At 40.5% G+C, this 13683-nt stretch overlaps 1 protein-coding gene across 1 annotated transcript in view; it reads right to left on the reverse strand.

Annotated features, from left to right (window-relative positions):
* Positions 1-13683, reverse strand: part of lrp1bb (low density lipoprotein receptor-related protein 1Bb) — a gene marked incomplete at its 5' end in the record, with an annotated part of 267322 nt that overhangs the window by 35501 nt on the left and 218138 nt on the right. Inside the window, 9 exons of the mRNA XM_084544895.1 lie at positions 3233-3352; positions 4147-4266; positions 4817-4933; positions 5206-5299; positions 5553-5701; positions 5838-6026; positions 7512-7711; positions 10056-10237; positions 12380-12502. Of these exons, the coding sequence (XP_084401021.1) occupies positions 3233-3352; positions 4147-4266; positions 4817-4933; positions 5206-5299; positions 5553-5701; positions 5838-6026; positions 7512-7711; positions 10056-10237; positions 12380-12502 (1294 nt within the window). The remainder of the gene's footprint in view (positions 1-3232; positions 3353-4146; positions 4267-4816; positions 4934-5205; positions 5300-5552; positions 5702-5837; positions 6027-7511; positions 7712-10055; positions 10238-12379; positions 12503-13683) is intronic.

The raw sequence follows: 13683 nt of genomic DNA on the forward strand, positions 1-13683 counted from the left end.
CCAACCGTGACAGGAGTCTGGATATTGCCACTTATATGCCTTTCATCTTATGAATTTGAGTGAAGTTAGGATTATTTAAAAAAACAAACAAAAAAAAACTGTTCTTTTTACAACACGTGTGAGTGCAGCATTGAAAAAGGTGATATTGATGCGAAAGGACACATATTCATAGATTACAGTGGAATGTGTCCTGTCGTGGTGAGAGCAGCTCAGAAAGTTTTGGCTGTAAAAGGTGAAGGAAATGGAGGGGGAATACTTTGATCATCTCATGTAGTTTAATCTATAAAAGAGTGTTCACCTAAGGCAAATTTCAATGGATCCCCAGACTTATTGGTCAAGACTAAACATAGCATTTCTAGCAGCTAATCAAACTTAAATATTCATATATTCAAAGATGAGGGCATTGATTCTGGGTTGTTTATCCACAACCATGGAATTCTGGCTTCTGTGTGTATGTATGTGCTAGTGTGTCAGCTATGACCTGCAGTTGCTGTTGCAGATATGATGGAGGGCCGAGAGTATGTCAGTTTAAAAAAATCCAATCTATAATACAGCTGGTATTCCAGGGTTGGAAGAGTTAGATAGTAGAATATCACTTTTTTTCCAAAAAAGTACCCATGCTTTAACATTTCCTTTTGTAATACTTCCTCAGAAAGTGTTTTCAAAGTCAAACTGAAAGCTTCCTTTTAAAAAGCCATTTCATTGCAGACTTCATCAGGGATAACGGCCAAGGTAACGCTGTCATCAGTTAGGGAAGAGATGTGTCAAAAGAGGAGGGTGGCAGACTCTGCCGGGATCGCTTTCCAACATGACAGCAGGAGGAGAGAATCTGAAGGGAAAGCTGACTGCAGCAGCGCAGGACACAAGGTGGTAATTCATTAGGAAGCCTCTCAGTCACTAACAGCATTTAAAAGATGTGACATGGGGGAGGGTGGATGTGTGGGGGATGGAGGGCAGTGCTCATTACCGATCTAACAAGCAAAACTTCCTTCAACAATGAGGTGAATCAAAGTAAAAGTATCTACAACGCAGGATTATGTCTTCAGTGGGCTCTTAAATTATGAGAACTTTTCAGGTGATGAATTATCAGACGACATTGAGAAAGACATCCCATAATACAGCAAATGAGCTAAAGTTATCAGCGAAGTACAAAGAGTCATCAACACTGATGCAGTCACCTCAGGGTCTTCACAAATTATATGACGTCAAAGCAGAAACTATAAACTGAAATGAAACAAAATGATTCATTGAGAGGAAGCGTAAGGCATCAATCAAATTCCCATGCTGTGGGATAAATAAAGGATTACGTCATTTTATTTTAGGATTATGTTATGAAGGTCTGGAAGGAGTGCAGATGGTGTTTGCTCTTAGCCAGTGACATCACTTGTCTCATTTCTTAGAAACAACTAACAAAAAAAAACAAGGAAGAGGCTCAAAGAGGAACTTATCAGACTGGTGCAGAGATGCAGAGAAACATGACCTGAACACCTCAAATCTGAAGCCAGATTACAGATGATGAAAACTTTATTTAGCCTGTGCGAAGATGTCAGTAGAGATTCTTAATAGACCGGCTTGTGGCAATCCAAAGAGCTTGAAAATGTGACAGCATTTGCACAGTAATGCCTTTTCAAGAATAAAACTTGAAATAACAAGGGAGTTTGAAGGGAGGTAATGACACTCAAGACTGATGAGCTGCTGTAATGTGACCTCTTCCACACAACCAACAGAATACAGTCATCACAGACCCATGTCTGATATTAAACTGACTTACTATGTGGCAGCCTAGTGTCCTTCACATGTGATTTACAAAAGATAAAAACAGACAGCTGTGCAGAATGGCACTGTGCTCTGGCGTGGAACTTCGCAAATCACAGGATGCAGATTTCTCAGTATGCGAGTCCCTCTCCCTTCAGATGGCTGGATGAATGATTTGGATGAGAAGCTTTGCATGCAGTATAAAACAGCTGTGGACAACAGTTGTTGTAGGAATCCCTTTCACTAATTTATAGATCAATGCAGACACTTGCAGACTGGCCGGGGAGTGATCCGCTAGGATGGTTTATTTACCTTTTAAGCTTTACTCCTTCGCTAATGGACGTTTGCGCGCTGTTGCACCAGAAATGGATTCGGTTCAGAGATGTTTTTTTCTCAGCACAAGGCACATTGGTGAACATAATTCCTGCTAACTGTCTTGTGCTGCATCCTTTGTATGAGACTCTTCTCCCACCGCTCTCTGCACTTGGAGTTAAGGTACCACACAGGTGCACAAAGAAATTTCAATAAGAGAAAACTGTCTAATAACTGTTTATGCTGGTTGCTGAATCACCCTGGGGACCAAATGTGCAAAAAAAAGAAAAAGAAAAAAATGTATATACTATATGATTTCCAGACGGTAGCAACAGCAACTTTTCAAATCTTACATTAGCCTAGTATTTCATAAGGTCATCGTACTGGTGAAGAGTTGTAAACCATGAAAATGTCATCGCTTTCTGTAGCAACATTTCCTCACAGCCCGGGTTTTGACAGCAGACTGACAGTAGCTCAAATTCCACCTAGGTTTTATTTTGTACCTTTATCAATGTCTATTATTCACTCAAGGCCTAAATTGGAATATTAAACTGTCTTTTTAAACCTGCAAATTCAATTAAAAGCTTAATGAAAACTGATTATCATTTCCCTCAAAGGGAGATGAGTCCTGCCCTGGTGCTTTGGTTACTTACTTCAACATGTTGATTAAGTCTGAGTGAAAGATTTAGAGACAAAAGGGAGTGGATAAATAAGAGAAGCACATCACAGCAGAGGACAAACTATAGCCAAAAGAGCAGCTTGCATCATATTTCGTGACGGAGGAAATTTTCACTCTGTAATTATTTCAGAAGCAGAGCCACATTTTATTCTGCTTAATTTAATTCTAGTATGTCAAGCAAATATAATCCTGGTTGCTGGTGCTTTTTTTTTAATCTGGCCTTGCCTTGCCCTGCCATCATAGCTTGATCATTCGTGTGTGTGTGTGTGTGTGTGTGTGTGTGTGTGTGTGTGTGTAGTACTGGGACAAGGGCAGCTGTCCTTTATAGCTGTCTCTGTGTGAGTCAGGCCGTGAGATAAAGAAGAAGGACTGATTCATTCCAGAGTGAAGGCAAATTAATTTGGATTAAATCAGATCCTTTCCCCCTTTAATTGAAAATAAGCAAAGTGGTGTGTTTTCTTGCTAAGTGGGTTTCTCACAACTCACCACAATTGGCCTCATCTGATCCGTCTGCACAGTCAGGGTCCTCGTCGCAAACCCAGAGTTTGGAAATGCAGTGCATGGAGGCCTTACACTGGAACTGATCCGGAGAGCAGGTGCTTTCAGCTGCAGGCGGAGAGAATGGAAGGGGTATCATCAGTTATCATTCTGGAAGAAATCTTTATTTGTAGTTTTGATAAAAAAAAGTAACTGAAGCCAATCATGTGTCCAAATCATCTCATTCACACACCTTTTCAGTGGTTTATCATAACAAGCTCCAGTATCTTCGAAAAAAAAGATTTGAAATTCGAAACATTTTCTTAGTGCATGGGTTCAGTGTTCATTACAAAAGTGCATTCAAGGCTGCATCCAATAACGCTGGAAGTCTAAAAGGGCTGAAGTTATTAGCTTTGCTTTAATTAAAGATTTTTTTAAAGTCTCTTTTGGCTTCTGACTTTGTTGCATTCGTGTCCTCTGACTTTCACCCCTCCTTCAATCACATGCAAGACAAATGTAGCAGTCTGAAAGACCTGAATGATATTCTGATGAGTTACATCACTGCAGAGAAATTCTGTTCTTATCCTCTGTGTGATTCAACATCTAATCCCTTTTCACAGGAACAGCCATAACAAGGATAGGCTTTGGAATACTTAATGAGGGCTATGTAATATTAATGGCTTTGTGTATTCTGTCCAAGCACAGGGGTGTATTAACCATGTCAAAAAAGCACAATTAAAGAGATTTATCTTAATATATGAGATCACACTTCTAACACACGTTTCAAAACTCTTAATACTGTGATTTTTCTATTTTTTTCTGGCAGCGTTAGAAGAAACAATGTTGTTCATAAGCTCCTGAGTCTAGAGCTCGATAAAGCCATTCCAGGCAATGAGTCTGAAAGGAATAATGCTGAGCCTTACGGCAGTCTGTCTCATCTTCTCCATCGCCGCAGTCATCCTGACCGTTGCAGCGCAGGTTAAAAGGAATGCATTTCTGCTTCCTGGTGCACTTGAACTGGCCTGACAGACAGATGTACGTCTCTAAAAGAGGAAGAAACAAAAAGCAGAGAGAGGTCGAATCAATAATAATGCGCTTGGTCCTAGCAAAGCAAAGCACCTCTAATGTTGAGACTGACTGGTATTGATTGAACATACAGTAGGCCAGTTTATGAAAACTTTTTTGTCATTTACAGTAGTAAATACCTGATGTCTTGTAAGCTTTCCTGTAAAACTAAATTTCTGGATTGGTTAGGCATGCCACCAAGAATTTCCATTGTCAGCAAATCTACAATTTTATTTTTTCAATTCATTATGCAATATACATATTCAATTTGCAATGACATGAAATGGATAAAACGGTCATTCAGACATTTGTAATGGTGAACAAGCACCAGTTTGGAATAAATGACAAATTATTTATCACAATAGCCCTCAGTTAGTTTACTGATGATCAACTAATCGAGCAATTTTAGCACTAGTACCATGTTTCTATGCAAAAAAATTCAGTGGCATCATTGGAAAGGCTGTGAAAAAAGGATAATGTGTGTCATAAAGCTCAAGAATTACAAAGAAGAAGCATTTCCACCCTTACCACAGTTTGCTTCATCTGTGTTGTCACCACAGTCGTTCTCTCCATCACAGATGAAGGGAGGAAGGGCACAAAGGCCAGTGCCACACTGAAAGCGCCCGGGCTGACATTTGAATTCCGCTGTTGGTAAGGAGGCAAAATGCAGTGTATATACTGTAAGAGATTCTTAGGAGAATATAAAAACTGATACAGAGTTTGTAATAAGGAGGTAAAAGCAGTGCAATGAAAACAAGTGATTGCACTGAGAGTAAGCAGCAAAGACAGAAACAAAACTGTTTCTGATTCGCTCCCAATTCAAGTTTGTTATCCTTCAAAGATTACCAAATAAGGAGGCCGGTTTCTTCTGGTTTAGTTCTATTTTAAAGTCAACCTTGGAATAACATAGCACTCACGGCAGTCAAGAGGTTCATCTGAGCCATCCCCGCAGTCATCAACCGTGTCACACTTCCACCAGAAAGGGATACACTCATCGGTCCCGCAGCGGAACTATAGTCAAAAAAACACAGTCAGCATGAATGCTTGACTCATTTAGTTTCAGCATTCTTCAAAGTCAAAGTAATACACAATACAAGGAATACACAACCATTGCCTCGGATCTACAGTATCTGTCAGAAAAGGAAAATCTGTACAGTAAAGACATTTACCTTTACAGGAAGAAATCAGATCAGGATAGAAAATAAAGTCCTACACAACAACATGATCACACTTGGAAGTAAGAGGGTAGAGAAATGGAACTGACCTGACTGGAGGTGCAGTTGGAAAGGCAGGTCTTATTGTCAGCAGCCAAGTAAAAATTTGTAGGACAGGCACATTTGTGCCCCCCACCCGGAGACAGAAGACACAGGTGGCTGCATCCTCCATTTGCAATCTGACACTGGTGCTTGGGTACTGGGGAGGACGATAGAAGTACATGAGTTCAGACTGTATTACAATCAATTTCCAGCTTAAAATTATAAAGGAGGCCCACAACCACTGCTCTGCATGGGATGGCAGAGTGAACACGAGCGCCAGATGGACTTCATACCTTCAGGCTGGCGCAGGGAGTGGTAGACCTTGATGGATTTGATGGCTTGCCAGGAGTTGAGGAGTTCTATCCCTTGAGTGCCAGTTGTCTTGTGAGCACGACGTAATGATTTGGACTTCCCATCCGTCCAATACACAAAGTCCTCAAACAAAGTCAATGCCATTACGCCTTGGATGTGGTCATAGGACACTGGAATGGGACAAATGACCATGGTGAGGCTCAGTTAAGTTCTTCATTTTAATTTAGCAACTACAGTGACAAAAAGTGTGTAACAGAGGAAGTTACAGCTGCATCAGAATGTATTCAGACCCATTAACATATGATTTATTTTTAAACTGAAAACATTTTAGGCCCTAAGATATGGCCGTGGCTTTCCAAATGCTTGACCGGTGCATCCGATTTGCTTGAATATTCCTTGAGATGTATGTAGAACACAACCATCGGGGTGAGGTTTATAAACCGTTTTAAATGCTCCCAGGAGCAAAGTGGACTCAAACTGAGCAACAGATGGACCTTTCAAGGAGGTGACCACTAACCCAGCAGTCACTACAGAGATTCAGATATTTTCTGCAAGGTTAAGAAACCATCAGTGCATTCCTCCATCAATCAGGCCCTCGTGGTAAGGTGTCTAGGCAGAAGCCGCACTCAGTAAAAGCAAAAGACAGCCCCCGTTAGAGCCAAACTGCATCTAAATAACTCTGAGGAACTTGAGGAAAAAGATTCTTTGGTCTGATGAGTCAAAAATAGAACTCTTTCGGCAGAACGGCAAGCTTGAAGTCTGACAAATGCTAGGCACTGCTCATCCTTCTATCACCATCCGTGCAGTGAAGCATAATGGGAGAATCATACTATGGCGGAGCTTCAGGGGACAGGGAACTGGTCAGAGTAGAGGAAAGGATGAATGCCACAAAATACAGAGACGTCCTTGGAGAAATCCTGCTCCAAAGTCCCCGTAGAACGTCTGTGGAGATGTCATCCAATCGATCATCATCAGGAGCTTCCGAGAAGAATGGGACCAACTGCACAGGTTTATAAACATGTCCACATTTTGTAGAGACTTACTGATGTAGACTCAGAGCTGAAACTGCTGCTAAAGTGGAGGCAGAGTACCTTTTAATCTTAGTTTTTATAAATTAGCAAATACTTCTAAAAGCAGTGTACTTGTGGTTTATTAAGTGTAGACTGATCTGCAAAAACATAAATTTTATTCATTTATATTTAAGTCTACAGCAAAATAGAGTGCAAAATGAGAAGGGTTCTGAATACTTTCTGAAGTATCAGCATATTGCAGCTTAACATAAACTAATATTATTTGAAACTCCCAATCATTCCTACCCACAATCAGTATGTGTTAACTGATCATTTAACAATAAGACTATTTGCATATAGTTTCCATTCTCCCTGAATCTTTAATTAATAGGAGTAATATCCATACAAACACTTCTATGTACCAAGAATTAATTGGAAAAGCCAACATTATTCATTCTCATAGTCTAACCATGCCCATTCGATTTTAACATTTAAAACACAATTTAAAAGAAAGATATGGGACATGTAAAGCTGTAAAGTAATTCTGCTGCTGTTGGCTCCAACTTCACATTCACCAGACAGATATTGGACGCTATCCAAAACTGTCAAGCATTTCCTTTAGCATGAACGACACCGTAGTCTCACCTTTGCGTCTTTGGGTGCCGTCCATGTTGGCAAACAGGATGTGGTTGTCGTCTGCCCAGTAGAGCCTCTTGTTGGTGTAATCAATAGTGAGAGCAGTGGGGCTATAGATCTCTCTGTCAATGATAACCGTTTGCCCTCGTCCATCCATCCCAATACGCCCAATGTGAGGGGGTTCACAGCAATCGACCCAGAACACGTACCTAGTCGGAGGGATACAGTTCAAAGAGCTATATACTACTAAGGCAACTTGATTTGCATAGCTCAGTTCAACGAGGCGATACCAAGTGCATAAGGCCTTAAAAGAAACACAGGGCAATATAAAAAAACGTTAAAGACACTTATGCTTAAGGTTTGGAAAGATAAAAAAATAAAAATAAGACTAAATGGAATTAAACCTGATAACAAAGGAGAGCACAATCGTAATGCAGTTACAGAGCAGTGTATGCTTTAAATATAATGTCAACAAAATTTTGTTTAATAAAAGTAAAGGCAAATAGTAAAGTCTTAAATCTTAAATTAAAAGAAGAAAATAATAGCAGTGTGGAGATCAATTAGTGAGGTCATTCATTCTGTGGAAAGACAGGTGTCAAACAGGTGGCTCTTATTTAAGTATGAAGGCAGCAAATGTTGTACATGCTGCTTATGATTTCTCTCTGAAGATCTGAGTAAAACGGGTCATTCCAAACATTGCTCAGAAGAACAGCGCACTTTGATTGAAAAGTTGATTAAAGGGGAGAAAACATTTTAAAAAAAAGTGTAGAAAATTATAGGCTGCTAAGCTAAAATGAGCTCATATGCTTTAAAATGGCAACCAAAACCAGAAAGACGTGAAGGAAAATGGAAAACTACTATCCGAAAGGATGGAGGAAGAACCGAAATATCAAAGACTCAGCCAATGATCAGCTCCAGGGAGATCAAAGAAGGTTTGAAGTCACCTGCGAGTACTGCAACAATTAAAAGACACCAATGTTAAGCCAAGCTATTGGCAAAAAAAGCTCCTGCAAAGGCGCACTGTTGCAAAAACGACATGTGCTGAAGAGGTTACCAAAGAACACATCGACTGGCTTAAAGAGAAATGGCTCTAGTGGACTGATGAAAGAAAGATCATTCTTTTTGGGTCTAGGGGCTGCAGACAGTTTGTCAGACAACCCCCAAAAACAGAGTTCAAACCACAGTACACTGTGAAGCATGGAGGCACAAGCATCATGATATGATGAAATTTCTTGTACTATGGTGTCGGGCCTATTTTCCCATACCAGGGATCATGGATCAGTTTGAATATATCAAAATATTTGAAGAATGTTGTGGCCTTATGCAAAAAAGGAAATGCCCTTGAAATGGGTGTTTCAACAAGACAACAACCCCAAACACACCAGTAAGCAAGAAGTATCTTGGTTCCAGGCCAACAACATAATGGTTATGGAGTGGCCAGTCCAATCCCCGGACCTTAATCCAATAGAAAACTTGTGGGGTGACAACAAAAATGCTGTTTCTGAGGGAAAACCAAGAAATGCAGAGGAATTGTGGAATGTAGTCCAGTGGTCCTGGGCTGGAATACCTGTTCACAGGTAACACAGATCTGAAGTGGTTCTCAGAAACAGTGGCTATACAAGTAAATATTAGTTCAGTGATTGACAGGAAAGCTAAATCTTTAAGCATGTTACAGTTTATACAGTAAATGTATGAGTTTGTAAATAAAAATACAGACACTGCGATTTTTTTTTGAACAGCCATGTATTCCTTTTTCTATACTTTCTGTAAAGTAATAACACATTTGACACATTTCTCTTCATGTTTTGATTAGAAATAGAATGTGCAATGTTCCCAGTACATTTGTGTGTATGGAAATACAAGCTAGTATAAGGATTTTGAGCTACTCACTTTTTAACACTTCGATTATTTTGAACACAACTGTAGACTGTGCGCTTCTTCTACATGTCAGGGACAAATGGAATACACGAGAACACTGACACTAAATGAAATTCTAAGTGTAAAGCCTGGATTATGCTTCCGCGTAGTGATCACGCAATGGTCGTGCAATGGCCACGCAGTTGCTTGGACGCAGTCGTGAGACCGTGATGGTTCTGCGTGGGGTTACGTGTCGAAATGCAATTCAATGCCACACCGGTAGAGGGCGCTATGATTTTTTGTGACCGACCGACCGAGACTCTTGTGACGTATCTCGCCTCGTATAGTTATTTACCTTCCGGCTTTTGTCGTAGTCACAGTGAACGATGTTGTCCATTCTCAAAGACCAACCAAACTGAAGACTTTTTAAAAATGGCGGTGTTTATGAGTGGAAACCGGAAAAGCGGTCTCCAGCGGATGTAGTTAGCGGACCAATCACAGCCAATGCCGCTGCGTTGCTGTTGCGTCGCCTCGACGCGCGTCGAGGATTTTTGGGAGGTGCACGTCTGGCCCTTGCGTAGGACGTACGGGGGTCCGCAAGGACGTAATAGGTCCGTACGCCCCCTCGCGCTGTGTCAACGCGGAAGCATAACTTGGGCTTAATGGTGACCTTTACAGTTATGGTAATATGCTTACCCTGTCTGAGGGTCCAAAGCTAGATCTGATGGGTTCTTGAGGCCGGAACTGATCAGGACAGTTGGGTAGAGGCCATTAGCTTTGGACACCTCCAGTGTTTTCCTTTCCGCGTCACACCAGTACAGATTCTTTCCGATCCAATCCACTGCTAGGGCGCTGGGCACGGCTGTTTTGTGGACTATCTAGTAATGCAGGTAGAGTGAAATTAATTCCAGTAGACACATTTGTCATGTGTAAAAGTGAAGAAATATACAGGATATGAGTAACGCTCTTCTGTAGTTGATCACTGACAAACACAAGACTATATATAAGTTAACCTATCTGTAAAACAAGAACATCCTCAATATATGGCATGATTGTAAATGTGTTTCCATTATTGTCTGTTTTGTCACCTGTACTAGTATACTAGTCTGGTGTGAAGAAAAACAATGCATTTTGCACATTTATTTTGTGCCTAAAGACTCACAAATTAGAAACTACAGATGAGAAATGATCCCTATATTTATGACTGGCATGATCTAAGTAAAGTGACTCCTATCACATCTAAATTGTAAACTGATTGACAAATGCAATAATATCGATCTTGGTAAAAAACACAAAACCCTCAAAGACTTTGAAGCAGCCTGTTTTGAATAGGCTCGTGTACCTGCACCAGCTAAAGCTATGAGATTTGCTCCTTGAGCTTGCATGCAGAATAGAGTGTGGTTTGACCAGGGGGACATGCAGATGCAATTTCATGCAAACATGAATCCCAAAATTGCACTGCGCTGCCTGATCTCTGTAAACACAACCTAAGCTGCACCAATAGCAGAACAGAAGTGTATTCTATCAAGAAACAACAACGTGCCAAAAAGTGCCCTTTGTGTGAATATTCATATATTACACTTTAAACACATAGGACTGACTTTATGTTAGTAATAATGTTAGAATATATATCCCCAGTGTGGCCTTTGAGTTTGCAAATGCAGTTTATTCAGAAAAATCATTGTGCCAGCTGGTAGCTAGAACCAATGACTCAAACACTTTTTTTTCAAAATCCCAGCACAATGCAATCTGTCACTGAAGAACATGATGGTATGTGGGTACATAATGGAAATGTCTAGTCTTGGCAAAAGACTAAGCTGTCCCCTAACCAGCAATTTGGACTAAACTGAGCTTAAATCAGTGTCATTCATTGTGCAGCAGTTTCCATCAAAACTGCCTCCTCAGGCAAAAAAAAGAGTTGGTACTCGGTCTCTGTACTGCACCATGTGGAACTGAAGGTTAATTCGTGTCATTTGAATATGGTTTTACAAAACAGTCCAAATGATTGCCAAGTATGTTTGAGCTGTGCAGTCGCCGAAAGTCGTTTCACCTTGGGCTGATGAACTCCTTTTGCTTTCAGTCGTTTAAAGTTTGATCTGTTCTTCAGAAAATTAAGGACCTTTCATAATTTGACTGAAGTGTAAGTTTAAGTGTATTTTGTGTAATTATGGCAACATGTAACAATGACTGTTTAAACTAAATGACTAAATTACTTTGAACTAAATTATTTTCAAAAATGAAAAGCCTGTTATGCCGTGCAGTGACAAATTACTCTTAAAACATATATAATAAAGAAAATAAAAGACCAAATTCTAAATTTCATCTCTGCAGTCTTCCAATTATCTTAGCAGAGCAAAGAAATCCCCATTAAAATTCTGTGCTCCTCGATCGTTTCTTGCTCGTATGGCAGACCCACACTAGTAGCACTGGATTTCACCGACTCTTTTAATTAACCTGTTGTGAGAAGCTCTTGGATCTGTGATTCAGACAGTTTGTCCTCTCGCTAAGCCGTGGCAGTGGCTCAGGCAGGGACTGTGGAAGTAATTGAGCTGAATAAGCCTAAAACCACAGACACCAATGCTAATGAGATGTGGCACGGGGGCCCAGCAGGTGTTCTGCAGTGTCCCCTGTGTCTGGGATCCGATCCCATGACCTATACAAACCTTGGTGATTACACCAAAGAGCACCATTGTATCATTAGGCCTGTTACACTATCTAAAAGCCATTGGCGATGTTCTTGTTATCGCTAACGCACATTGGCTGCTGTTAAGTAAACAGGTCATTTACTGCTGAAAGAAATAAATCTATGTTTGCAATGGAATAAAAGGCAACCGTCATCCGCTGAGCAGTGGAAATGAGCCACTTATCCACCGTACTTGGTGGTCCTCTGACTCATCTTCAAAATTGAATATAAAATTTGTGATAATTTGGGAACAAGTAAAGTAAAGCCAATGAATTTTGGGTAAAGTGGTACAAAGCACCATATGGCACACAGTCACCGCATCTAAACTGAGTGGTACCTTGAGGTCACTCCCATTGAGGCGCATCCTGTTGATCTTTCTGCCGCTTGGCCTGGTTGTGTCCACCCAATAGATGAATTCCTTCTTGTAGTCAAAGTCTATGTGGATGATGTTGTAGAGACCCTGTGAATAAACAGCATTATTCGAGTGTAAATTAAACAAGTCGAGTTCCCTGAGAGGTGGCCAAAATACAGTATTAGGTTGTCACTTTCACTTGCAACAAAAGTAAGGATTTAGTCTAATTATTCATTTCCACACACTACAGAATAAGGCCACGACAGAGACTCACGTAAATCAAAAAGATCCTAATGCAGTTTGGAAAACAACGCAACAAAACAGAAATACCTTCAAGTCGAAATATATATAAACTCAAGTTCTATAATATTACTGCACCAGAAATATTGATTTGGGTAGTTTCCCCATAGGCTTCAGTGCTTCCAGCTAGACAAACCATTTGAAGGGTGAGTGAAGAACAAGTTGCAGTCCTATCAAAGCACAAGAGTGAGGTACTTTCCTTCTCTGTCATGCTCACAGGACCCCACTGTCAGTCAGACAGAGCTGCTGCTCACCAAACAAGTGCCCGCACCCTGTGTCTCACACTGTGGGTGTCAAGAAAACATGTCAGATAATCTGACAGGTGAAATGAGACATCTTCATCAGATCATCAACACCCTCACAGACAGGTGTCCTAGTGTCCTGGGGGAACGTTTCTTTGCTCCAAACATCACCCACAGAGACAAAACCTGCATGGGCCTTTCATTAGGGGCTCCTAGACCATGACTGCGTTTCCTGTCCATTATTCCTGTATTCGACTGTACAGAAGCTACAGAATGAAGCAATAGCATGTAATAGATTCTTAAAATAAGATGGACATGAAAATTAAAGCACATAATTAGTACACATATAAGTGTGTAATACATTGTTTTCTAGCGCAGTCACAATGACACAACCGCCCGTTTGTTCATGCTAGCGACCATGTACCTGAGATCGAATCCTAACCTATGGTAGGTCAGTAATTTTGACATATAATAGATTTCTTAATAATTTATAGTATGTTTAACAAAAAAATTGATATTCCCAACGGACCCATCCTTTCTTCATTCTTTCACATTTCCTGCCTCTACACGCAGTTGCCTGGCAGAGGTGTTCTTGTGACTTACAGCTGATGTTACCACTTGAACACTAAGCATTTAGAGTACACGGCTTCTAATGACATAATCCTGTGAGTTTCATTTTGAGGCAGCAAAATACAGTAGGAGACAATGACGTAGTTTTGCAGGATTTTAAGAATCTTGGTCAAGCGA

The sequence above is a fragment of the Chelon labrosus genome (assembly GCF_963514085.1).
Source record: "Chelon labrosus genome assembly, chromosome: 5".
NCBI classification, from domain to species: Eukaryota; Metazoa; Chordata; class Actinopteri; order Mugiliformes; family Mugilidae; genus Chelon; species Chelon labrosus.